Raw genomic sequence first — 27587 nt, 5'->3', positions numbered from 1 at the left:
CCGCAACAAACCTCTGCTCCCCCCAGGTTGTGGGGTCGGTGTTGGATGTATATACACTTTATGGACTAACAGCTGCTCTACAATGTTTTTCTGTAAGCCTCTGGAGGATTTCAACCATGGTAAGAAATGCCAAGACGCTAACTTTGCTTGACTTAACATCTTTTCTGCGGAGTGAATAAGGGTGCTGACTGTATGAAAATATCAACAGGCAAAGATCTATGGAGTTGAATGGGAAACCACTGTATCTCAGGATCAGAATCAGCTATATATTGTCACATCAAACAATTACAGGTGTAAAAGAGTTGATGGAATTGTTTTTGTTGCTATAATGAGATAGCAATGTAGAATGTTATGATTGACTTCTTTAGCTCTGTGACAAGACATGCTGTGTGCGTGCGTCCATGCGTGCGTGTGTGTGTGTGTTTGTGTGCCTGTGCGTGAGTGTCTCTGTGTCTGTATGTGACCATGGCTGATTGCGTGTGTCGTATGATTCATCACCATACAGACAGGTAAACATAGTGTACAGTACTCACCACACTTCAGGCTTAAGGAACACAGATGTCTCACCACACAACGCCAATGCAGGAGTCAACTTAGATTTTCCAGTAAAAGCACATTTTATTTCAGTTTAGTGATAGAGTCAAGATCACTTTTGCCGTTTCAGAAAGTTCTTGCCTATTTATCATTTAAGCAAGGACTATCTAAGAGAAAGCAAAAGACAGCAAAGGTTGTTAAATCATATCATGATTTAACATGACATAATTGTAATGTTTAAACCATTAAATGTAAAACTAGTGAGTGTAATATTGATAAAGACTTATTCCACATAAATAGAATAATTTTGAGATGATGGCCTATATGCGCCCTAGAGGAGCAAAGGGCTTATAAGTAATAAGTAAGTAAGTAAGTAAGTAAGTAAGTAAGTAAGTAGTAAATAAGTGAGTGAGTATTTTGAGACCAAATACTAATATTATAGTGGAATGGATATATGACCTTTCATCTTTCTTTTCCAATTGGTCAAAATGTCACACTCAGAAGATAAGATAAACCAAGTACCTGTAGTAACCTACTGTAAAAGAATAGACAACTATTTTAGGATACATATTTCTAAAGCAGATATGATACGAAGTATTGGCAAATTGTATAAAGTAGACCTACCTCTATTCTGTGTTTATTTTTGTGACATACAACAAAGCCACAGTAGTAGCCTATACAGTTCTGGCCAACATATCATTCTCTGAAGCCATAACTACAACATAGTGAGTCAGTGACGCTCTGCACCTCGCCTGACACTTAGGTAAGCATGACAGCCACACTATTTTGTCAGCAGTGGGCCATTCTCACATAGAGAGTATTATCTTTTCTCTGATAAGTAAAGATATAAGGTTGCCTCATTTGACCCATATTCATTCATGCACATAATTGAGGAGTCAAGACAAAGAATAGTCATGAGGTTAGGATGTCATCCAAACACATTCACATGCACACGTTACCTTTTTAATAAGCCTTTATCGTTATCTGACACTTTGTAGATTGTGTCCCAGGAGAGGAGTCACTCTGTTGGATCTCACCCAGCCAAATATCAAAATCAGGCACGTGCACACATAGCCCTCCTGTAAAAAGCGCCCTCTCCAGACCATGAATGCAGTTTTCACTATGGTGAAAGAAATTCAAATGCCCTCCTTTCCATGCCATACCTGAAGGCAGCATTCAAGAGAATTGCCTTTAACTCTCCTGAACTTGAATGCAGCATCTTATGTTGAAAGAATTGTGCCCTCTGTGTAGAAATCCATGCCGTTATGCCACATCTCCAGTATTCACTTGATTATGATTAGTTCAGTGTGGTATCAAGCACTGAAAATAGCCGACCTCCAAGCTCACAACGCGCCGCAGCGTGACGCGTTGTGAGCTTGGAGGTCTGCTATTTTCGATATTTTCACCAAAAGGCCCTTTTAGAAATTTCAGCCCCTGCCTCTCTAACATTCTCTGCACGTCCCTGATCAAAGTCATAACATAACAGATCGAAATTGGCCGCTTTAACAGGAAATGTAAAGTGTTTCTATCAACTGGGGTTGATTTTACAAAGAAAAGATGAATATTCACGTGCATGGTTTTAATGAATCTCATTCACTGACAACAGAACCAACCATCATCAATCATCTCTTTCTAGCTTAAAAGATTGGATCACTGAACAAAGCAGCAATGTCAATGTCACTCTCTACTCAGGGCAGGCCTATAGACCAGGGGTCTTCAACAGGGGTTCTAGGGGGTCTGCAGGGATACTGTGGGGGGTCCCTGAAAGTGTTGGGGAAAAAAAGAAGAAAAAAAAAAAAAAAAAAGTTGTTAGTGATTGATAGTATTAACATTGGTTCTCAGAAGGTATGTTTATAGCTAAATGGCAGTGGTACGGCCACTTGTACATGCAAGTTTAAAAGAAAAAGCATGAATATATCTATTAGCATAGTATTGAATACACAATAATAACATGGAATGTTTATACACTTGAAACACATTTTACAATATCTATATGTTGTTAACCTCGCCTACCAGGCTTTCTCCCGGGAGAGAGCCTGGTGTTCGTTCACAACAGACCGTTTGGTTTCCGCCTAAAGCACGGAAACCACTAGAAGAAGCGGCGTCGCTTTGATTTGGTTCCCACCGTTTGTTTCCCCAATCCCTATTAAAATGCTCGAGTAGCCTAGTGTGGTTTTGCCGGTCGCTAAAAGTTGGACTAAAACATGAATATACCAAACTAATTTTTCAAAAGCAAAACTACTCCGCATCGAGGAGTTTATTAGGTAGGCCATAAAAGTATGTCCTTGAGCGCAGGGGAATTATTTTGGGTTAAAACTGTTTCCGGTGGATAGTTCCGGCCAAATTGTAGTCCTTGAGTACTACAACATGACGTTTTGTGGTTTCCGCTCCAGACCGGTTACAAACGCGTCTGGCGTATGCGCGTGATATCTAAAGGTAACGGCATTACCGAAGGGAGCGCTCGTTTTATGGTTAGATGTCACAGTCATTGTCCACGACATTAAGTTATTGTCCACGACATTACAAGCGGCGCGAAGGCCAGCGGACCTTGGTCCTGCTCTTCGCCCCCGAGCGCCGCAGGCGCGAGTGGCCGCGAAGAGCGGGCCAGGGCCGCGCGGCCGGCGGAGCGCCGCACGAGTTACGAAGCCGTGGTGAATGCAATCGTTATATTTATGCCCAGGCCGTAAGGCCTGGGCAAGCGCACGATAAACGCAACGTTTGGTGCACCTCGCGCGGTCCAAGTGACTACAACCGAGCGCTCCCTACGTCCGGTTCAGCCAATCACAGCGCGTCTTTTCCGGGACTTGCGGCAATGCCGTTACGTTTCAATATCACGCGGCGTATGCCCAAGGCTGTCCCTGTTCCGGTCTGGTTCCGGTCTCCCCCAAGCCCCCTGTGATTGGCTGAACTGGACGTAGGGAGCGCTCGGTTGTAGTCACTTGGACCGCGCGAGGTGCACCAAAACCCAATTATCATTGCGTTTATCGTGCGCTTGCCCAGGCCTTACGGCCTGGGCATAAATATAACGATTGCATTCACCACGGCTTCGTAACTCGCGCGGCGCTCCGCCGGCCGCGCGGCCCTGGCCCGCTCTTCGCGGCCACTCGCGCCTGCGGCGCTCGGGGGCGAAGAGCAGGACCAAGGTCCGCTGGCCTTCGCGCCGCTTGCAATGTCGTGGACAATAACTTAATGTCGTGGACAATAACTGTGACATCTAACCATAAAACGAGCGCTCCCTTCATAGACACGCTTGGTAATCTGCTGGACGCGTTACAAACCCGAAAAGTGAAGTGATCCCAGACTAATATGTTGTAGCCCCACCCTGCTCCATCTCCCCACGTTATTGAAGACCCCTGTTATAGGCTAGTCAACAGCGTGCAGTCCAGTCCTCCTCCTATCAGAGAGGGGATCCATGTACCAATCACATGCACTACTGCATTCTCGGGCACATGGGCGCTCACATGGCCTGCGGATGATGCTGATGTAGACTGCGGCGGCTGCTTCTGTGCAAACACCATTCATTCACATCATCATCATCCACTGGGAGGACCATAAAACAGGGCAAGGCAGATTGGCAGAATTATTTGATCGAGCCAGATGATTATTTAAGTGCACATTTCCGCTGTTTTGAAGGATTTCGATATTTCAATTGAGGGGAAAACGTCCAGTCGTTTAATGATAAACAGATTGAAGAGGACTTATTGTGCAGATCGATGACAGACAGGTGGTCTTTCCAAAATCTGCCAACGCACGAAGGAGAAGGACCTGCCACCTATCGAGGGATTTTCCTCCTATGCAGAGAGAAGGCTACTGCGTGACAATCTGGTCGTGCGTTTTGAGCATCAACAAAAACTGCTAAATTGGGAGATGCAAGAGATTACGATTTGCCATCTGATGTTCTAAAATAAATAGACTGGTCGACACTTTGCGTGCGTGCCGTGAATGGGGCTAATCAGCCAGTACAGATAACAGCTACTGATAGTTTTATTGAAACACTGCGACACATTTAACATTTTAGAATGTTAAGGTTGTCTGTGAAACGGTACATGCCACAGATTTGTACTTTGGTTGAAGACAATTTAAAATAAACACCAGAACATAGGAAAGAAGATTAAAACCCCATATCCTTCAGGTAAGACCAACTTGCAATGGCAACACCTGCAGGAAATGTCATGTTTGCTCGTGTTTTGCTTTGCATGCTTTCCAAATTCCTAGAAATATAGCTAGAATGGCTCCTGACTTGCTATTATTGTGGCATTATTTCATTGGTGTTGTGATTGCATGCTACAGCTATTATTATTATTCCTATATTCTGCCTAATTTTGGATCTACTTTCTTTCTGCGTGTGTGTGTGTGTGTGTGTGTGTGTGTGTGTGTGTGTGTGTGTGTGTGTGTTTGTGTGTGTGCGTCTTTTACATTAGCCTATATCAAAACAAAAATATATCACATATGATATGACTTTTGTTTTGATACGTTTGATACCTTGTATGATTGAAATAATAAGTTTAAAATAAATACAAAAATACAATAAGATTGCTAATTTTTATATCAGGTTGTTGGTTAGTTGCCATGCAGGGAACAGCATGGGTCCACATGTAGACCTATTCCTGGTTAAACTTGGAGCAGTAAGTTAGAACGTTGTTGTAAAGTGTGTTGTTAATGAATTACGTTAATGTGTGAGTGAGTGTTGTTGTTGTTGTTGTTGTTGTTGTACACACGTATTTATATATTTCGTAGGAGGGCGTGACTATTTTTGAATTTGCCGCCTCCCGCCTTTTACGATCGATTCGAGGAAATATCAGATTAACAGATCGACAAGCTCATTACGCATCACGGACGCGACGCGTTGTGAGCTTGTAGATCTGCGGCGGAGGCATCTTTCTTTGGCTTTGACGCAAACACCGCAAGTTAGTGTCCCCTCCCCCATATCGCTCCGTGTCGCGAGAGTTTGCGTCTTGCTTTTGCTCTCTTTCTCAGAGATAGAGATGGGATTTATGTCTCTTTGAAGTGAGCTAGATCTCTGGGATCCGTTCCTTTCAAAGAGCCGGCCGTTCAAAAGACTGGCCTATTTTAGTTACCAGTTACTTTGTAGATTTTGATTATAATTACAAATCACTTCAACCCTATATAGATTATATAGCCATTTGAAAATAGTCGATCTACAAGCTCAAAATGTGTCGCAACGCTTGTACCAGGGGTTGACACTAAGGTCTTAAAGGCACTTGCCCGTCGGGCAAGTACGGGTCATATTCTACTTGCCCAAAAGTCATGCCCACTTGCCCGAAAAGTAAATTGTCCTTTATAAAACGATGGGCAAGATTTTATTTACCGCTCAATTAAAACGTATTTCTTTACTTTGATAAAAAAAATATCATAGGCCTACCTCCAAATCCAAATACCTAGGCTACATAGCTACAATTGTCTGTAGTTTCAAACGTTATTTTATATTTTGAGTGTAGCAACATTAAAAACAACACATTATAGGTAAAGAGTGCTCTTATTTTACATTCCACAGACCAGGAGACAGCCCTCTGGCTACGTTCAGGTGTTTAGACAGATGTTGTGTTGCGTAGGCCTGCTTGTACACGATGCACTGTGAGCTTGTAGATCTGCTATTTTCAACATTCTACATTTTATTAATTGGAAAACTTGTGAAATGGGACATTGTGCATGAGTAGGCCTACTTTCTACTATTGGTACTTTTTCATACAAATACTTTTGTACTTTTACTCAAGTAAATTTTATTTCCGAACTTACTACTTGTAGCAGTTAGGAATTAAAATTAGTAATACTTTTACTTTGTAAAGAATTAGGGAGCCGTTCCTCAAAAATAATAATAATACAATAATATATATATATATATATATATATATATATATATATATATATATATATATAATAAGAATTTAAAAAAAAGGAACGGCTCCCATCGCTCATTTCAAAGAGCCGTTCATCGACTCGAGTCGATTCGTTCGCGAACGTCCCACCTCTCTCTCTCTCAGACAGAGAGAGCTCCGCCCCAAATGGCGACCGCACTCACACATCTCCTCTGGGCAGACGGAGCGGAGGAGCGCGTCCTCAAACCAACCGCGTCCTTTTGGTCTGGTGGAACCGTTTTGATGCTTATTAGGACGAGAACCGTGAGTGATCCCGTTGTCGTTTTTCGATCCGACCATGCTGTGTGTTGGTTATTATACCGTGGCTGTGTTTTAATGGTGGTTTGGACAGTGGAGCTGGGTAAGCGGGGGCTTTGTGAACGACCACGTAGTCACCGTGCTGCTGACTGGCTGGCTAACACAACGGCTCCTTTGTTCACTGATCTCACGGGGTTTCCTTCTATTATGCGCGTTATGGGTGTTCTGAGCATCTATATACTAAATAAGCAAACGTTTTATAGTGATTTACATAATGATACATGTTGATGTATATGTGTTTTATATGGCTGGATGTAGAAGCTAGGGTTGGTAGACGGGGTTGTGTTGTGTGTGTGCCTCCATTTTCAAGGCATGAAGCAGCGAGTCCCCTCTTTTACACCGAGGCAGGATTGAGAGATAATCCCCCTTCGTTTCTTTTGTGTTTGTAAACATTGTTACAAGATACAGCACGAGAAATTGATAGACTCGTAGATTTAACAACAATACTACTGACTGATATAGAGGGAGTCAAGGTAATCTAGACTATAAGCACTGTAATACTGGCTAGTTAGTTACCAAATGGCGTTGAGAATTGAGATAAGTCGTATGTTATTGGTAGCATAATGTTACAGAGCGCCAGTAACCAATAACATAAGGGGGGAAATAATGATATAAATGCTTTCACCTCATTTCTTTATGTGCCAATCGTTTAAGTCAATTCAATTCAAATGAGCTTTGTTGGCATGAGAAACATACGTTTACATTGCCAAAGCAAGTGTCATAATATAGTAAAAACAGTTGAAAAAGGGGGACACAATATATACAGTTGGAGGGGGTACAGCATTTTACACATTTCTTTGTTATATACATGTTATTGTGTATATACAAGGTATAAAGCTAAAGTCAAATGGAACCTAAGCAACGCGGGGGAGGCGACACTTCCATTGACGAGAAGTGACACAAATGGAAAATGACAACTTCCTTTACGTGTTTAATAGCCAACTTTAGTTGTAATAATAAACCTGCCTTTGAAGTTGTTTGAAGATGAATAGTGGAAAAAGAACGTGAGTCGATATGCTGCATTGCTCATCATGTGTGTGATGACTAAAAAGAGAGAGTAATGTCTTGTCTGAGAGAGACAATGACGTGGTTTTTGGTCACACTTAACTAAAGCCTTGCTCGGAATGAATCCGTTTGTAATTCGTTGTTTAAAAAAAAAAAGCATATGAAACCATGCCAAGAGACTTAATTTGCATCTCTTTGTCTTTGTGTCTTTCAGGTTATGCTCATTTAAAATGGATGATAGTTTTGATTGTGACTGTGGCGAGCTTGAGCCACCCGATCATTGAGGGGGAGGAAACTCATTGATGACTTTAAGGCCAGACCAATTTCAGATCTTCAGATAAGGTGGACCGAAAAATAGATATATAAAATAAAATAAAGGAGGAAGTGCTAATTGGAACAGGAATATGAAGCTGCTCAGGACCAGTCATACACTGAACGTATCTGCACTGTGAGGATGCAACCAGATGCTTTTATAGTAAAACAAATTCATTGAATTTTAATTGGCCGCAAAGTCCATTCCATTGAAGTTCATTTAAACACTAATCACACAAGGACATTAAATTATTAAATAGGTCCACATCAAGGACTTGAAAAGTAATTTAACTTCAAAAATTGTGTTCCCCTAATAAAATGGCAAGACACATTGACTCCACATTACTTTGACAGGGGGAAGTCAGTAGTCTTCAGTGCAGGGGTTGGATAAGTTAGCCTCTAAAAAAAGAAATAACGTTGGGGAATCACGTCAGTGCTAAATATTAGATTTGACCACAGGACAGAACCAACATAAGAGAAAGTAGCCAGGAAACATTTGGACAACAGCTCAGTATAAAAGACTCAACATGGCAGAAAAGTTTGAGTCACTGATGAACATCCATGGCTTTGACCTGGGCCCGCGCTACATGGACATGAAACCTCTGGGCTACGGAGGGAATGGAATGGTGTTCTCAGCAGTTGACACGGACTGTGACAAGCGTGTTGCCGTGAAGAAGATCGTCCTAACAGACCCCCAGAGTGTCAAACATGCCCTCAGAGAGATCAAGATCATCAGGCGTCTCGACCATGACAACGTTGTCAGGGTAAGATACAGATCTCACACCCCGTTCTCTTGTTCGGTTACACACCCATGATTCTTTTCTGTTGTCTGGGTCAGACATGGTTTCCAAGACCATTTTTGCATGGTTTTTGATGTTTTCCCTAGTCTACTGGCAAGATGACAGAGTCCCATCGAATGATTGCACATTTTCTGTTACATTACTGGGCGACCCTAACCCTAACCCATGTGCACCGTTCAATTCTACCTCTTTCTTGTTTATATGCTTTACTCAGAGGTGTGTGTATATGCAATGCAAAGTAATATAACTTTAGTATCTGAAGAGCTATGCCAGAGCACTCTCCTTTTTGTAAAGAAAAAAAGTGTATAAATGTAGGGCTGTCACAATTATTACATAATCGTCTAATCGCAATTATTTGAGATAATCGAAATTATTTTGCATAATCGTTTCCATGTTGAGAAATGTTAATGTAGTTTCAAACACTTTAAAAAACGAGTGGAAATAGCCGATCTACTAGCTCACAACGCATCATGATGCGACGCGTTGTGAGCTTGTAGATCGGCTATTTCCACTATCAATGTTCTTTTTTTAAGTATAAAGTTGTCAAATATGTCAGTAATTTCTTTGTATATTTAGGTTATGTGTCATATCTGCCATGTGCAACTTAAAACCTAAAAGCCAAACAGAAATGTAATTGTCAAAGACAAAAACACAATTAAATCGTTCGTCGCAGTTATTTGAGTGACAATTAATTGTCATGTAAAATGTCATAATCGTGACAGCCCTATATGTGTATGTAATAGGGCATTCACCAAATATTCGAATATCAAAGTAACTATTCAATGTTGTTCACCAAAGTCGAATATTCGTTTTTTTGTTTAGTTTTTTGTCAATGCCCCTGGTGGATGAATTTGTTAATGCTCTATACCAGGGGTTTGCAGACCTTTTTAGGCTGTGACCCCCAAAATAAACATATTTGAACTGGGGACCCCCACCCTGACAAGCACTTGGAATTGTAGGTATTACATTTAATGTGACTCGGTTCCACAGATAAATAATGTGAAAATAGCAGATCTACATGCTCACAGCGTTGCGAGGCGTTGTGAGCATGTAGATCGTCTATTTTCACAATGTTGGCCTCTTGCTTACTTAATATTTGACAGTTTGGCCAGTCCTGTCGAATACTCGACTATTCGAATACTTTGAGGTTGAATAATTAGAATACTAAAAATCACTATTCGTGAATGCCCTAGTATGTAATATGTTTTTGGAGCTGTGTGAAGCACAGGCTCCCTATACGTGGCTGTGTGGGTCTGTGTGTCTGTCTGTCTGTCTGTGTGTCTGTGTGTGTGTCTGTGTGTATGTAGCCTGAACTTCCTAAACTTCGGCACGCCACTAGTCCCACAGTTTTGCCACCACACACTCGCGCCATATGTCAAATCGACCGGCTTACTCGGGAATCGTGGGCTATTACTTTTCTAAGAGAAAGGTTCTATAGTTTAATTGATATTAATTTATTAGTGAATTAATTTTCCCCATTGACTTATAATGGGAATTGCAAAAACTCACATTCAATTATTTGTCTCTCGCAAACCATAGGGGCTAGAGTTTCAAGACTTGGAGAGGAGGTTCATAATGATTTCAAGGATTAAATAAAAAATAATTGTGTCATTTGGCCGCATGGTGGCGCCATAACACCCCACTTTACGTTTTGGCCTGTAACTCTTGAACCGTAGGTCGGAAAATTAAAAATATTTTTTCCCTGGATTCCTTGGGTCATGACGCAACTCCCCATATAGGCCACGCCCATTTGCGCCATGATAGATTTTCCGCCATCTTGAATTTTCTCCAAAACACACTTTTTGCTCCTTCTCCTACATATTTTCTTCAAATGTCACAAAAATCGGTACACATGATCCACACACACACACACACACACACACACACACACACACACACACACACACACACACACACACACACACAGCTCCACTTCACACGGGTGTGATTTTTACATAGTAAACTGCAACAGGTCTTTGAATGCTGTGTGTCCTCTTGTCCTCCAGGTGTTTGAGACACTGGGCCCCAGTGGCCGCCACCTAACAGAGGATGTGGTGTCTCTGACAGAGGTCAACTCGGTCTACATTGTGCAGGAGTACATGGAGACGGATCTCTGCCGGCTGCTAGAGCGAGGCCTCCTGTCCGAGGGCCACGCCAGGCTCTTCATGTATCAGTTCCTCAGGGGCCTCAAATACATCCACTCTGCCAACGTGCTGCACCGTGACCTCAAGCCGGCCAACCTCTTTGTCAACACAGAGGACCTGGTGCTAAAGATCGGGGACTTTGGCCTGGCTCGCATTATGGACCCACACTACTCTCACAAGGTAAGAGCAATGTTCAGTCAACTACTCCAGTGTCACGTGGTCATAATGTTTTTGCGCAACGTTAGAAAAAATATACAGCTTCTGTTTACTTTTCAGGGGTCTTCAACGTTTTCAGGCCAAGGACCCCTTAGTTGAGATATAGATGAAGCAGGGACCCCCACAACCTGTTCATAGATTCCATATACCGGTAGTTTCATTGTTTGCCGAAAATAGACGATCTACAAGCTCTAAGCTTGTAGATCGACTGCTATTTTTGGCTAAAGTTCTCTGAATATGGACGCTAGGGTTCAAGTGGTTAATATAAAAAAAAGACCCTGCTTTATAGAATGTTATTTGTTTTTGGTGTGAAAATGCACTGTATTTGTTGTTGGTGTTAACATGCACTGTATATCTCTCAAAGACACAATTATTTTGGCCTTGTTTGAACGAGTGTCTTCTTGCCTTAGTGTGTGATGTTTCCGTTATTGCCCAGTAACACGGTCCTCCCCTGAGTGATGCCATTTCATGGCAGGAAGTAAACAAGGGGGAAGTGGTTGGGTTCCTCGAAGTCATGCCTCCGTTTCCCTTCCCAGGAGAAACATAACTGTTGATCAATCAACCGTGGGAGCTTTTGTTTCCATTTACAGGAGGCTACCTTCATCCTGTTAACACAGCGAGTCTACAAGCTCACAACGTGTTGATGTTGGGCCCTGCAAGATGGTGCCCTTAATGTTTAACGTTTTAGAGAACGGTGTCTTTATTTGGGAAGCTTTGGCTGCTTCTCTATCGAGTAGGCTTGGCCTGCTTAAACCCAGATGTCTGAGATCATGAGTCATTACATAGGCCTAAATTTGAAACAAATATAGACTTCAATCTAGGTCATATTACCTCATAGTATCAAGATAGATATTAATATAATGGTAATGAAGTTTGTTGTTTCCATCCATGGTGCTACCACGGAATTTGTGTAATTGTGGCCCGGACTGCTGGCCTTGCCCAACGGCCTTTGCGGCGTGTCTCTCCCGATTTCATGTTGATCTGCTGTGTGCCGTCAATGGTGGCAGGAAAAAGCCCCCCTCCCTAAAAAGAGAGGGGTGGAAAAAGAATCTAAAAGAAAAATAATTAGTGTAATTGTACCCAGTTGTGTTTATGGCCCTATATCTGTATGGCATCTTGCAAAGGGATCTGGAGATTCCAATCAAAGGCCATATGGTGGTGTGATGTCTATGTGAATCGTCATTGGGAAGGTTTTTTTTCCCCCTTCAGCTGCTTGCTCCGTATAGTACTGAAGCAGTCAGATGCCTACACGTGTCTCAGATTAGTCATCCCCAGATCTGCTGTGAGCTCACGTGAGGCAGTCATTCAGACTGGCACAGCCTCATGCATTGCCTTGTACAGCTAGAGTGTGTCACAAGTTCACCACACACTTGAGTTTACTGGAATTATCATTTTATAGCAGCTCAACCCACCACCACCACTATTTTCAAGTCTGGTCACATTTCAAGTACTGACTTGATTTCCAGTGACTCATAGCTTAGGCCAAAAAAAACATATCGGCTTCTATAGGAAGAGCAACAGTTCAGCTTTGTTGAGAAATACATGGATGTAGCCTGTACAGTAAATACCATAGTGTTTAACTCTAAAGTTTTAAAGGTCAGTTTTTACACTTTTAACACTGTTTGGGAGTTTTCTCACATGTTGTTCACTCACTGAAACCTCCCCACCCACTTGTTGCTGTACCCAGTACTCATCCCTATTGCGAGTCTTGCCATGTGGGTATCTTTTCTGCTATATAAGCAGTTTTTGTAATGAAAGCTCAGCTTTTTTGTGTGTTGTGTCTGTTATGGGGTTTTGAGTGCATGTCATATTTTAGTGTATCTAGCCATTCTAGTTGTGTGCTCAGCTGTATGTATAACGCCCATGGGGGCCCGTGTGGAATCATGGGTGGAACTGGGAAGTGATCTTGAACACCACTATGACAGGCTGTGGTTCACCCCTCGACAGCATGACTGTTTTTATCATCTGTCCCTCTACTTCTGCGATAGCAGAAGTGTGTTTGGGGGAGGGGGGGGGGGGGGTACATTTCCCTGGATGTGCTGGTGGAATGTGGAGCCAAACAGGGCTGCTGCTGAGTGTCCTGTGTGTGCACATAAACTTAAAAAACACGCACATTCATTCAGAGTAAAAACTAAAGTCCACTTGATTCTTGCGCTGGCTCGGTACAAGACAGAGTAACTGGGGACAAGATAGCTTTCACAAACGGTTTCCAGTTCTTGCAGAGTGACTGTGAGAGCAGCTGGGTGCATGGTATTTGAAAAGCATAGTGTCTAAATAAAGAAGAACCCGTTGCCAACTAGCCTTGGCATTGGTTCAGTAACGTGCGCTGCGTCTATATGGATTATGAAGCTTTTTTTTACCCCCATTTTCAATTTGTTGTCTGGGTCAGTGTAAATATAGTTGCAGACAAGTCACCGTTTAGTCTCATTCATGTAACCCGGAGTGTACACTCTGAGTTAGGGGTGGGCGATATGGTGATCGTTGAGACGATACAATGTCTCCACGATATGCCTTTTCAGAGATATCGTATATATCGTGATACAATGAGGGAGCCTTATAAAAAATCCTGTTGAATTGTTAATGCAGAGATTCATTGGAGAATTCATTTAAACCTGCATTTTGGTCTAAATCAGTTGTTCTCAAACTTTACACTGTCAGAGTTACATACTTGTAAGGGTCAATTTTCCCAAAAGAAACCCAGAGAGTCCCTGGACCCCACTTTGAGGACCACTGGTCTAAATGGTCTGTTACTCCTTTTTCTTTTAGTTTTTGTTACCTTGTAAGTTGTACTGTAGGTGGTTGTACTGTTGAGTAACTTGAACAATAACCATAAAAACCAACATGAAAAAAGAATCGCGATAAGAACATGTATTGTGATACTGCTTGGAAAAATATTGTGATATTGTATTTTTCCATATCGCCCACCCCTCTGTGTTACAAATGCACAAATTAGCACGGCTGAGGCCTGAGTTATACGTTTGTACTCTGTCCTGCTTGGCTTCATCCTGTGCTTATGAAGGTTGATGTGATACTTAGAGTGCACACTATCTTCCCACCGTGCTGATTCTGAGCTGTTGTTTTCTGTGGGTTTCTCTCAGCAGATTGTTTTTCCCTTTGTGGCACAGGGTCAAGAACGACAGGAATTCACGTGCCGTGGTCCAGGTTCTTTTATTCAGTCTTTTCCCAGCCAGCTTTTTCTCCTGCCGTGGGAGCCTTGCTCAGTGCTGGTTGGGGACTGATGGGAAGCCTTGAATCACTTACTCTAGGATTAGCTGCACTTGGAAACATATACAGGGTGAAAGTTCTAGCTTTAGCTTTATCTATTAGGCTAGATGTTAGCTTTGCATGAGCGGTTCTTCTGGTTTTAATAAGGCCTGACCAAATCTATACACCAAGTAAAGCTAATGACCCTTAAGCCGAGTACTCATTGGGGCAACGCAGGCATCTATTTTGTAATGAAAAATGTATTCTAGTTTGTCTCTTGGCCATGGATTCATTTCCGTTTTGGAAGGAGTTTAACTAATGTACTGGATTATAGTGTTCTTTGAAGTAACAGGTTAGATGTACACAGTGGAATGCATTTGAGCGCCATTTCGAGAAGCGCCTGATTTGGACGTTTCTGTGAATTGAAGCAGATGTACTAAAGGTAAACATGGCTGCAAAGATGTCTGGATATGGGATATTGCTCCTGCTTTTTGCTAAGTACAATAAGCAGCGGCTTGGGACTCCATAGAAATGGCAGTCTGTAGAAATGTTCTGGAATGTTATAAGGACGTGGGGGTAGGGTTGATGGACCCAGTCACCTCGCCACACGTGCATTGCATTCTGCACACACAATACCACCCTCCAAATGACATACGCGACCATGACACAATTATCCATACCACAGGCCTGGCTGACATTCAAGTTCAAAAGACTTAAAAAAAGAAAGAAGGAATTCAAGCTTCATCAATGTCAGACAGAAGCTTGTATTCCTTACTACTTTACATTTCCTGGCATCAGGGTCAGCATTTTCTGGAACTGGCATTTGTTTTATTTTTATCCCCCCTATATGGTGTCATGCATGGTGCTTGCTTGTATGAGGATTAAAGCTGGTTATAAATAAGTCCACTGGGTTTCTGTTGGGGAAATCCAACATCGTAATCCTCATGGGCACCACAGACTGCAGCAGCTTCTACAGACACAAAGGCATCTCATTCGTCTTTAAAACAATAGAGAATAGGAGGAGATGGATGGACTCTTAACCTCAGCTGGTCTGCAATACATGTCAGCCATGTTGGAACAAATCTGTAAAACAATTACTAAAATATCAGGCTGAGCTAGACCCAACTTGGCAGTTGGACCCCTCTTAGAGTATTTGACCAGTTTCCTCTGTGCTTTAGACTGGATGGTTAAAGTGACTGTTGCTGTGCTGACGTTATCTTTGTGTGTGTCTCTTGTGTCTTGTGTCTCTGCATGGAGAGAACAGGATCCACTTGTAAGTGAGAGCCTTGCAGGAGTTTTCACTTGATGGAAATTAATCTCTCAGTAGTTAGGTGGTCCTAATCTGATTATTAAAGTCCCTCAGCTAAAAGAGTCCAAAGTTTGCAGACTTGGAATTCCGGGAAGTTGTGTAAAATAACCCAATTTGCGACATTTCTGTTGCAATGCTGCACTTTGCTGGCTCCATTTCTTTCTCCATAGGTCATATACTGCATTGACTTCTGTCTTGCTATTCGCTGACTGTTCCTCAGAAGAGTTGTTGCGCAGAGCCTGTCTAAGCAGCTTCAGTCAGCATGTTGAAAGTGCTTACGTACAGTTGCTTAGAATACATTTTATGTTCTATTGCTCTGGGTCCTTTTTCTCAGCTTCTTGGTGCGGCCTGCCAAACTGTTGCGTCCCCTAGTCTAGGGGCAAGGGACGCAAAACATAGTGTAAAAGGACAACTGAATTTAAAATGCATACAACATACAATATATTTATTACAGACAAAATACACATTTTTATTACAGACATTTTTGAATGTCGAAAGAAACGAGTTGACAATGGATCAACCACGGCGATCTGCTCAATTGTTTGAGAACCGGAATAGAGACTTGTCATCAAAGTATTGGTGACTAAATTAGGGCGGAAACTGGAGCTGTCTCTGCGACCAAAATGGTTGCCTTGCCGCTCTTAAAAACTCCACCGTGGATGAGCACCAGCAGGAGAGTGAGGCCAGCAAGGGTGTTATTTGACCCCCCCCCCCTCCACACACACACACACACAGGTCATTGGCCTTTGTGTTGCGTGTTGCTGCGGTCCCTGAAAGTAGTCAGACAGGCTACGTATTGTTGCTGACAGTGGAGTGGCCTAGAAGTGCAGATTGGTGTCACTGATTTGTGTGTGTGAGTGTGAGCGAGGGGGGATTATCCTGCCCTCTCAGTCTGCTGACGGGGCCAGCCGCCCGCACGTGTCTGATCTCCCTCTTTCATCTCATTCAACCCGTTCCATCTCTCTCTGGGCTTTTTGGACTCTCTGGATGGTCTGTGAACGTGACCAACACGGACCAATGCTGTCAAGAAAGAGATGGCACATGGGCTTATGAAGTTGAACACTTGGCAGGGGGCCTGGGAGCTGTGTGTGGCAAAACAGTGCCAATTGTCTAATGTAATCCTGGGCGCTACACTCCCTCTGCTAATCTGGGTTTGGCTAGTTTCACTATTTCAAATCGTTTTAAAAATAACAACTGAAAAAGGGAAGGTTTTGGACATACACGGTTTCTACCCAACAACGATATTATGTACGTCTTTAGTATGTCTTATTGAAATGTTTTAATTGATTGCCATTTGGATTGGAAGTAAACATCTTGGGTCACATTGTGAACTTGTGGTGTCTTTGTTGTGATGTTCACAGGGCCACCTCTCAGAGGGAGCCGTCACCAAATGGTACAGATCTCCTCGCTTGCTGCTGTCTCCCAACAACTACACCAAAGCCATCGACATGTGGGCGGCTGGCTGCATCTTTGCAGAGATGCTCACGGGGAAGACCCTTTTTGCAGGTTGGTAGTGTCTTTTTTGTACTCGACTCCGCACTCACTCACACACTCACTCACTCACGCACACACACACACACGCACGCACGCACGCACGCACGCACGCACGCACGCACGCACGCACACACTCTCTCTCGCTATTACACAGACAGGCACGTCAAGAGAAAAACAAATGCATTAGGTCACTGGTTCCCAAGCACTGGGTCAGGACCCATTTGTGGGAATTTTTTATGGGTCCCTTAATTTTAGTTTTCCTACATTTTGGTTTTAATTGTATTATTTCAAAACATTCTCAAAAAACACAAATATATATATATATATTTTTTCTTCAATAATTTCATGAAGAAATCAATGAAATTAAGAATTTCCATAAATTAGAAAACAAATGTTTAAGAAGTAGTGAAAATAGCCGATCTACAAGCTCAAGCGATGCGTTGTGAGCTTGTAGATCTGCTGTTTCCACTAGTTTGGGTCCCAGACAAATGTCTAATTTTGGGTCTCGAGCTAAAAGGTTTGGAACCGCTGCATAACAACACAGGTGGCTAAATGTAGGTAGGACTGGATGAGGGCGATGCATCACCCTTTCCTTCCTAAGAACAACTTGTCAGCAAAGGCATGGGCGTTAGCAAAAGCAGCCCAGCTGGTCTTGTTTTGAAACTGCCTAGAGGTGAACACGTGTTTACTCAAATGAAAGTATCGCTAAGAAAATAGGTTTTGTTTGCCCACATTAGTGGGACAGCATGACTGCACGTGTTCTCTTCTCAACTAGCAGCCTGTATAATCTTCAGACAAAAAGACTTCTAATAATTAATATCTAATAATATGCATCCCACCTGACTGCAAAATAGTGCCATCTACTGCTTAATGCTTATATCATTAATCATCTCTTAGTAATGGCCTAATATTAGTGGATGGAAACTTTTAGTTTGCCGCGAGGCGCTGTGTGCTTGTAGATCGGCTGTTTTCACTATACTAGTTTAAATCATTTCAAAATGATAAATGCAAAACAAACGGTTTTGGACATACAGGGGTTTCACCCGACAACGACAATATTTTACATTTGAATGGAAACCCAGTTAGTATTGTCTAACAGCTGAAATGACGTTGCTTTCAGGGGCACATGAGTTGGAGCAGATGCAGATGATACTGGAGTCCATCCCCGTGTTGCGAGAAGAGGACAAACAGGAGTTGCACAGCGTTATCCCAGTGTTCCTCCGCAACGACATGAGCCAGCCGCACGCACCTCTGGCCAAGCTGCTACCTGACATCAGTCCCCAGGGTAGGACTGGCTACATCAACACACTCACGTCTGAGTTATACCTATTTGCACAACTATGTATAAATCAGGCATAAAACGTTATATGGGGAATTGCGGCCTCATGAAAACGGCAAATACCAGTGGTAAACGCTGAATTAGGGGTCTTCAATGTTTTCAGGCCAAGGACCCCTTGGTTGAGAGAGAGATGAAGCAGGGACCCCCCACACTCTGTTCATAGATTCCATATAGTTTAATTGTTTGACAGCACAATCATCAGTGTATTTATCACACAAAGATCTGGAGAACCCCCTGTAGTAACTCTGAGGACCCCCTGTTGAAGACCCCTGCGCTGAAGTATTCCCACATGATGCTGCGTTTCCATGTCCTCTCCTCTCGCCCAAAGATATAATTTGTTGCGCAGCAATGTCACATGTCAAAAACCTGTTTTCAAGCCATGTGCCGCTTTGTTAACCTTTTGCAGTTATTTTCCCCCGTGCGACCCAATTATAAGTTAGGCTTCAGGCAAAGCCACGGTCATTGACATTCTTCATAATCCAAATACTCTCTGAACTTATCGCCCCCTCTCTGCTTTCTCTTTTCCAGCCCTGGATTTCTTGGAGAAGATCCTGACGTTTAACCCCATGGACCGTCTGACTGCAGAAGAGGCCCTTGCCCACCCCTACATGGCTGACTACTCATTCCCCCTGGATGAACCCATCTCTCTGCACCCTTTCCACATCGAGGACGAGCTGGATGACATGGTGGTCATGGACAACGGTCACAGCCCCACCTGTGACAGGTAGGCGTGTGCACACTCGCATAGAACCAGTTCCTGAGTTTCGTTTAGTTTTATGGTTTGTTAGCATAGTTAAAGATCACGTACTGATCACGTATTTTCTCAAACTTGAAAATGTCAAGGTCTCCCCCATAACTCTGACAGTGTACACATTTGTACACTGTCAGAGTTACAGACGTGTATGGGTCAATTTAGACTCTCCAAAAGGAACCAACAGAGTCCCTGGAATCCACTTTGAGAACCACTGTACTGGAGAAAAGGTTTGTGGAGTAAAAATAAATGCCCTTCTGTTTTCAGGTACCATGACCATGACATCCAGCTGTCAGAGACTGACTGGAACCTGCACAGCTTTCACGATCCAGAGGAGGGCCAGGTCGACCCACGGGCTCTCTCTGACATTACAGAGGGAGAAGAGGAGGTTCAGGTATGTGTTTTAACCATGCAGAAGCCACATTTGGCATATTGGCTTGGACAGAGAGGATTCTCATGTCCTGTTTACCATATCTCATTACATTTAAATGCTAAAGGTTGTTGCATCTCCCTACAGGTGGATCCCCGCAAGTACGCTGACGGCGAGCGGGAAAAGTTCTTGGACGAGCCGTCCTTTGAGTATTCCCATCGCTTCCCGCTGGAGCAGTCCTGGCAGGAGGACCACCACGAGAACAAGTATTGTGACCTGGAGTGCAGCCTTACGTGCAACTACAAGGCAGTGTCCCCCGCCCACCTGGACAACCTCATCTGGGGAGACAGCGAGGTCAACCACTACTACGAACCCAAGCTCATCATCGACCTCTCCAACTGGAAAGAGCAACAGAGCAAAGAGAAGGCTGACCGCAAGGCCAAGAGCAAGTGTGAGAAGAACGGGCTGGTGAAGGCTCAGATCGCCTTGCAGGAAGCCGAGAAGACCCAGGGGCCAATGGAGAAGGACAAGGAGCAGGAGAAACACCTGACGCAGCCCCAGAGCCAGCAGACGCACACTTTTGACTTTGATTCTTTCATCGCCGGCACCATCAAACTCAGCCTGCAGCCCGAGCCCTGTCCAGAGGTGGGCCTCCTGGGTGAGGTGGGCCTCCTGGGTGAGGTGGGCCTCCTGAGTGAGGTGGGCCTCCTCAATGAGCTCAACTCCTCCGTGTCCCATCTGGAGGCCCCTCGCCCAAGCTCAAAGTCCATAAGTCAGGAGAAGGAGACGAAATGCCTGGTGAACCTGGCCCAGCTGGGCGGAGGGGTGGTGGGAGTAGGAGGTGGTGACAGCGTCCAGCCCACTCACCCATGGGAGAGCTTCGGCGGCGGGGAGAGAGTCGGCGAGAGCGACTGCCTGATCGACGAAGTGCGCTGGGACATTGGCAAAGAGGACCAGCTCCTGAAGGAGAGCAACTACACCAGCTACCTGGACCGCCTGTTCAGCCGGAAGGAGGAGGTGGTGTCGGAGACACCGGCCACTCCGGAGGCGGAGCCCTCGGAAGGGTGGAGAGAGAGCGAGGTGGACGAGGGCTTCCTCAGCACGGACGGAGAGGACATGTTCAACATGCAGCTGGACTCTCTGGCCCTGCCCGGCTTTGACAGCCCAGATGATTTACCTTTGAAGTCCTTCCAGGCGTCCCTCACCCCGTCTGCTGTCAAGTGTTCCCCGCAGGTCGCCCACAAAACGTACAGCAGCATTTTCAAGCATCTGAATTAAAACAAACAAAAAAACAACTCGCAGTGCAAGATAATAGGCTGTTCAGTTTTTACTTTTTTTGTTGTTGTTTTTATAATGGTATATTGTTTTACTTGAATCATTTCATACCTTTTTATTTACGTTACTTTTTAATTATTTTTTATTGTTTTTGTATACCAACTTAAAAGGGGTGATGACAGTGTTGGTCATCACTTTGAGCCTTGTTCACCGGGCCATTATGAGTTTTGTCTGCATCCCCATCGCTAAACTGACATGTCATCTTTCACACGATTATGTACTGTATACAAACTGAGAAGGAGGCAATAGAAAGGTAGCTAGAAGATGGATGGTTTGTTTGATGGACGGACGGACGGACGGACGGACGGATAGGAGGTGGTGTTAAGGCTTGGTTTTACTGGATAGGGTGAAGACGCTGAGCTGTGTTCGAGGAGTGATTCTAGGAGACATCGTCACTGATATCATTGCTGTAGGCTGTGTAACTGCTTTGAAACCGGCAGCCTTTCCTGGGATGGGGAGACACAGGCAAACGGTTTAATGTTTATTTTTGTGTCTGTAACTTATTTATGTTAGTTTCATTCAAAGAAAGCTTCCTAAATTACCCGTTTCATACTGTAAATTTTATTTGACACATGATGCCAGCAACCATTTATTGTAGACCTTTGTAAATGTGTTATCTACCTCAAGGTAACAGCCGCGAGAGACACTCGAAGCCGCACTAGTGCTTTACACACACACACACACACACACAAAAACACACACGCACGCATGCACACACAAATGCACAACATGAATTGCATACACACAAGCATCCTCATATCATGAAGTGACGTGGTCACATCTAATCTGTCTGACTTTGGAATTTAACATAGTGAGGTGTTTCAATAATCATTATTTATTTCTAGAACATGAAATATTTATTTTAACAAGATGTGTTATTTCAATGTGATTATTGGAAATATGAGAGGTTGGACAGATTTCCATTTTCATCTTGGCACTATGTTGGGAGTGTATAAGTGTTCATTTGTTTATGGTAGGGTGCAAAATCCATTGTTTTAACGGTCTAGAAGAAGTTGAAGCTTTCCATTTTCCATCAATTTTGTCCTAATGGTCATCATTCTTTTTTTTTTATTTTGTTTTTAATTTATAGGTGCATTTTTCTTAGTGGAAAAACTGCTTTATGGTTATAAGAAGCACCTGAAAGTCTTAATTATTTTTTATCTAAATGTAAAAATCACATGCATGGAGGCAAGAGAAGGTACATTTAAAACAAAGTTAATGGTGAAGTATATTGTATGTCATTAATTTTATTTTAATTGTACGTTTTTATTTAATTCATATACTTTTTTTTTCCTTTTTCCAAGCAAGCATGATAAATTAGGTTAAGATGTAGCATGTAGAACATTTATGGACATTTGTTTTCGCCTTGAAAGGCTGGATATCCAATTTCTTTTGTAATCATTTGGTTCCCCTGTTCTACAGAATATCTCAAATAAAATGACCGGCAAAGGGTTATGTATGCTCGGCTCCTTTCTTGGATCTTTGTGCATAGAGATGGGATTTATGGCTCTTTGAAGTGGTTCTGGTTACACATCTCCATTCACAAACATTGCCATTCAGAAGATTGACTTCCATTATTCTAAATGGAGGTGTCACCTAAACCCTAACCTCAGTGGGGGTATTTCTGAATGGGGATGTTTCTAAGTGGGGGTGTTTCTGAATGGAGGTCTGCCCCCGTGCTGGATCTCTGGGATCCGTTCCTTTCAAAGAGCCGTTCAAAAGACTGGCTCATTTTAGTTACTAGTAGTTACTTTGTAGATTTTGATTAATTACAAATCAATTCAACCATAATAATTATACATTTACGCCATTTGAAAATAGCCGATCTACAAGCTCACAATGCTTTTAAACGATTTTTCTAAATGGTATTCATTGGAAAACCTGTGAAATGGGACATTTAGCATAATAAGTACTTTCTACTATTGGTAGCCTACTTTAGGTACATTTTGATACCAATACACTTGTACTTTTATTTAAGTACATTCTAATTCCGAACTTCTACTTGTTGCAGAGTATTTCTACATTGCAGTGTTGATACTTTTACGTTTTTTAAGTAAAAACACTGCAATGTAGAAATACTCTGCAAGTAAAAAATGTACTCCCCCTCCTCAAAAAAAGGAACGGCTCCCTATACTGCGAACTGGATCCCATCGTTCATTTCAAAGAGCCGTTCAAAATGCTCCCATTTGTTCACGAATGTCCCACCGCTAATTGTGCACTTTATGACCCAGAAGCATCAAACAGCCTTTGTATGAACCTGACTGTTGCCTGACCCCAGGAGGTGTTCTCTTTGTTGAGTTTAAACTTCAGTGTGTGTGTATGTATGGGTCGGGAGGTCATTTTAATTACACAGTGACAGGCATAAGATCCCTCCCCTCAAGTGGAATGCGATGACTGCAGTCCTGCAACCTCCAGACCAAGTTTTAATGTCCAACTGGACAGGCTAAATTACATGTGCGTGCGGCGGAACAGGGACACAATCCATTGAATCACCAGCTAAATGTAGCTCTCTTCACCCAGGGGCGTCACAAGGGGTAGGAAAGTGGGACTGAGTTACTGGGGCCCAAGGTGGAGGGGCCCTATTAACTTTATCTATTGAAAAATAGCAGATATACAAGCTCACAGCGCGGTGCCGCGCTGCAAGCTTGTAGATCTGCTATTTTTGAAATGTGTGAAAATCTTTGAATAGTATATATTTTTTAAGCGAACATTTCTAACTCAAATTTTGCTTCTGGGGGTCCCTGGAACTAAATATTTTGAGATCGGGGTCCGTGGCCAAATACATACCATCTTGGGGGTCCTTGACATAGGTTTCTTGCACACATTTTCACAATTTTTCAAAAATAGCAGATCTACAAGCTCACAGCGCGGCACTCGGTGCCGCGCTGTGAGCTTGTATATCTGCTATTTTTCAATAGTTAACATTCATGGGGGGCCCGCAGTGAATCCTTGTACCCAGGGGCCCAGAATTTGGAGTGACGCCCCTGCTTCACCTGGCTGCAGTATATCAGGCCTGTCGCACAAGTGCTGTGTGTTTACAAACAATGCTATGCTGCAATAATGCAGTCACTGCTACATTGACCACCTAACTTAATGGAGAAGATGTTGTAAAGGTGATTCCCACTTTGTTTTGACATCATCTTCCTTCTCCAGAATGCCTCCACCATTTCTCGATGTCCTCTAAATCTGTGAAGCAGATTTTGATGTTTTTGAGGAAATCCTAAAAGAATGTGCTACTCGCTTTATATAAATTACACATTTTCATCTCAAGATTAGGACCTTGTCGACAAATGTATTTGCAAAGTACTTACGGACCGTTCTTCAAGTGGTAAACCAGGTCATCTCACATTGTTTTGTGTGAGAGGACATTTCTTTCACAGTATGCATTTGGAGGGGCATTAATGGTCTGATAAATAAATGCATGCGGCCATGGGCAAAGATGTTTGAAAACAAATAGATTGCCAGTCTGGAACATTACAGCCAGTTGGTGAATCCAATGTCTTATCTATCCAATGCAGCTCATCCTCACAGCTTGGGGGAAGTGTCAAGTTGTGGAACAGAGGTCAGACTTGATTGGCTATGTCACATAACAAATGATAGTTTTTGGTTTCAACTATACTTTATACTGAGAGAAATAAGGTCAGCTATTGTGTGCTGTTGTCTGTTGATACGTTCCTGACCCTGCTGGCACGTTCAGCTGGAAGCAACAAAAGCTGTGCACTGTAAACATTTACAAGTGCCGTGATAGGCTGAGAGGACTCGCTCGACTAAATATAGGCCAAACTGTCACTTTATCAGGCTCTGAATATCATGCACACCTTTCACTGGGTCATGTCTACACTATGAGTGGTTTGTCGCCTTACCACTATCTAATCCCATTACCTCTTCATCTGCTCCTCCAGGCCTACCTCACGTGCCTCCCTCTGTTCTCTCTGTGGCTTCTCAGCTAAGCAGCCTAGCACTGTCATTTAAGTTTTAACATGTTAAATCCACATACAGTATACAGCAGGGGTCTTCACCCAACCCCTTAGTTGAGAGAGAGATGAAGCAGGGACCCCCACAACCTTTTCATTAATTCCATATTGTTTCATTGTTTGACAGCACAATCATCAGTGTATTTTGGATTCATGTACAGTATATTGGTGTTTTCAGATATTTAACCACTTGAACCGACCTTTCTCTATGTACTTAGTCTGCTCTTTTTCCCCCTCTACACCAAAGCTCTGTAGTAACTCTGAGGACCCCCTAGGGGTCCCGGACCCCTGTTGAAGACCCTTGGTATACAGTTCTCTCTGTCCCAGTTCTGCTTCCACTTTCCCATTGCTCAAAAATCACATTGGCAAACTCATTCTCATTCAATATGAACCACAAGCAACCCCTCCCGTACCACCTGTGTCTTCCATTCTCTGCAACTGGAGCCCCTTTCTCTCGTTTTCTCACACACACACACACAGCCCTCTCTCTCGCCTGTCAACTCCTCCGGCCCCTGGGCTGTCCCGTGTTTCAGGTTATAAATAACATCCGTCAACAAAAGGATAAGCGGATCAACTCTCCACCTATCAGCTGACAGTAGCTTAACAAGGTTGTAAATTGCACTCTTTTTTTCCTGAAAAGCCAATTGAACCCCAGTGTTGGAGAGGCAAAAACCACTGTATAGTTCAGTATCTGCGTATCTGCCCCGTGACCATGGAGAGCAGAGGTTCACTTCTAAATGGAATTGTCATCTATGAAGGTTAAATTACGAATTTAGCCCCCATGTCTGTAAGGGCCCCCAATCCATACTGTAAGCTACAATGGTTTGGTTTGGCCTACAATAATGTACCGTACGTACATAGTTTCTATGATTTTGTGGGGTTGAAGAATTCATTATTGATATTGTTTTGATGATACCTATTTTAGATGCATGGCTGATGATTCTCATCTCTGATAGATTTAGACATTATTTGAAAGCCACCATAGTGCCTTGGTATTAGGCTGTATCTGGAATCTGGAAGTCTCAGTTGGAACTGTTACCCCCGCGACCCGATTCCGGATAAGCGGTTGAAGATGGATGGATGGATGGAGGATGACCAGAGGAGTGAGACAATAATAATCATAATGAACTTGTGTTCATTATGATTATTATTGTCTCACTCCTCTGGTCATCACTGCTACTCTCATCTCAACAGTCAGGAAGAGTGAGATGTTGGGACCAGGGTGACCGTGTGACACACTAGTCAGCACTTCCTATTCATGAGTTTGACCAACAATGACCAGGGTGAGTGATGCTCTAGCAGCAGGTTGTAATAAGCGCTGTAAAAACGTGATGTACTGTAAATGTTAATGTTCCAGTATACAGTTCCCTGTGTACTTGTCAACAAAACAACATCAATTATGATTCTTTTATGTGGAAATAAAGCACCAACTCTCCATTCATAGATGGATGTGGTACCCTGAGGATACACATTACAGACACTTAGTGCCAGAGTGCGTCATATACTGTATCTGCTCTTGCCAGTGCTTTGGAGAAGGTCCAAAGAAGAATAACTGTTGAGGAGGCTATGGCACAAGAAGTCCCCTTCAAAATAGACTTTGTGGGACCTGAACTTTGACAGCAACGACTGCCAAAAAATACAGCATGTCCTGCGTGATAGCATTAGACCAGCGTGGCATTAATTTGATTAATGAACAATGTCCATTGTTCTTTTCTCTCTTTTTTTTTTACTGTGTTGGTGATCTAAGCTAGTCTTGTCAGAGGGTGCATGTAAGGTGAATGCACACACATCTTATCTCATATCATAACAAATATGTTAATTCCTGTTTACTGCCTTTTATGGAAGTAAACAATGCCAAGAATGTAATGTTTTCGTCTACATCTGTCTGTCTGTTATCACACATTTGAACAAAATGCAGTGGAAAGGTAAAAGGTTGGTCATGGGGCCAAGGAGAAACTGCTTAACTTTACAAGTGGATTGGACAAAGGGGGCATGTGATGTGAGTGGACTCTCACAAAAATACACATAACCTCTGAACAGATTAGCGCAACACCGCAATACAAAAGGTATATCATCAGCCAACGAAGAACTGATTAACTGGTGTTGGTCACATGCAGCATTACATTATATTGACAAAGTCCCAAGAAGAACTGATTAACTGGTCACATGCAACATAAAGTTATATTGGCAAAAAGGGGATGTAGTGGCAGAGGCACCACAACAACAACACCATAGATAAACTGCCAGCCTCATGTGGCCTACTTGACTTAACAGAAGTATAAACACAGCTGATAACTTTTAAGTGAGTGTCCTTCTCAATAATATGTAGCTAAAATGGTTTGTATACCTTAGTGTTCCTGTTTGGCAATACATTCTAAATGCATAGCATACTGTTGCAACACTGACACTCAGGCACGTGCAGAGAATGTCATTCCTGGCAGGTCCAGGCCGGCCATTAGGAAAAAAATTAAAATAAAATGTCGGCCTTCGTTCCATTTTGGGGGCTGGTCGGCCAACAAAGTAAATCGTCACTGTCGGGCAGAAACCTTGTATCTCCGAGTTTCAAATCCCTATACATTTTTACGCAAAGCAAAGCCCTGCTTCAT

At 43.0% G+C, this 27587-nt stretch overlaps 1 protein-coding gene across 2 annotated transcripts; it reads left to right on the top strand.

Moving 5' to 3' along the window:
- mapk6 (mitogen-activated protein kinase 6) lies at window positions 1-21709 on the top strand. 2 transcript variants are annotated; one of them, XM_080730801.1, is made up of 8 exons: window positions 1-119; window positions 7948-8809; window positions 10852-11169; window positions 17080-17224; window positions 18333-18497; window positions 19080-19275; window positions 19570-19696; window positions 19820-21709. In XM_080730801.1, exons 2-8 carry the CDS (start codon window positions 8573-8575, stop codon window positions 20948-20950), a joined length of 2319 nt encoding a protein of 772 aa, XP_080586927.1. In that variant the 5' UTR covers window positions 1-119; window positions 7948-8572; the 3' UTR covers window positions 20951-21709. The 2 variants fall into 2 exon arrangements, with proteins under 2 accessions (XP_080586927.1, XP_080586926.1); XM_080730800.1 differs by lacking the exon at window positions 1-119 and adding an exon at window positions 6565-6674.
- Window positions 21710-27587: the final 5878 nt, after the last annotated feature.

Source organism: Nannobrachium achirus (assembly GCF_963921795.1).
Source record: "Nannobrachium achirus genome assembly, chromosome: 7".
NCBI lineage: Eukaryota > Metazoa > Chordata > Actinopteri > Myctophiformes > Myctophidae > Nannobrachium > Nannobrachium achirus.
The sequence above is the reverse complement of the archived record's forward strand: the minus strand, read 5'-3'. Positions and strand labels throughout refer to the sequence as shown.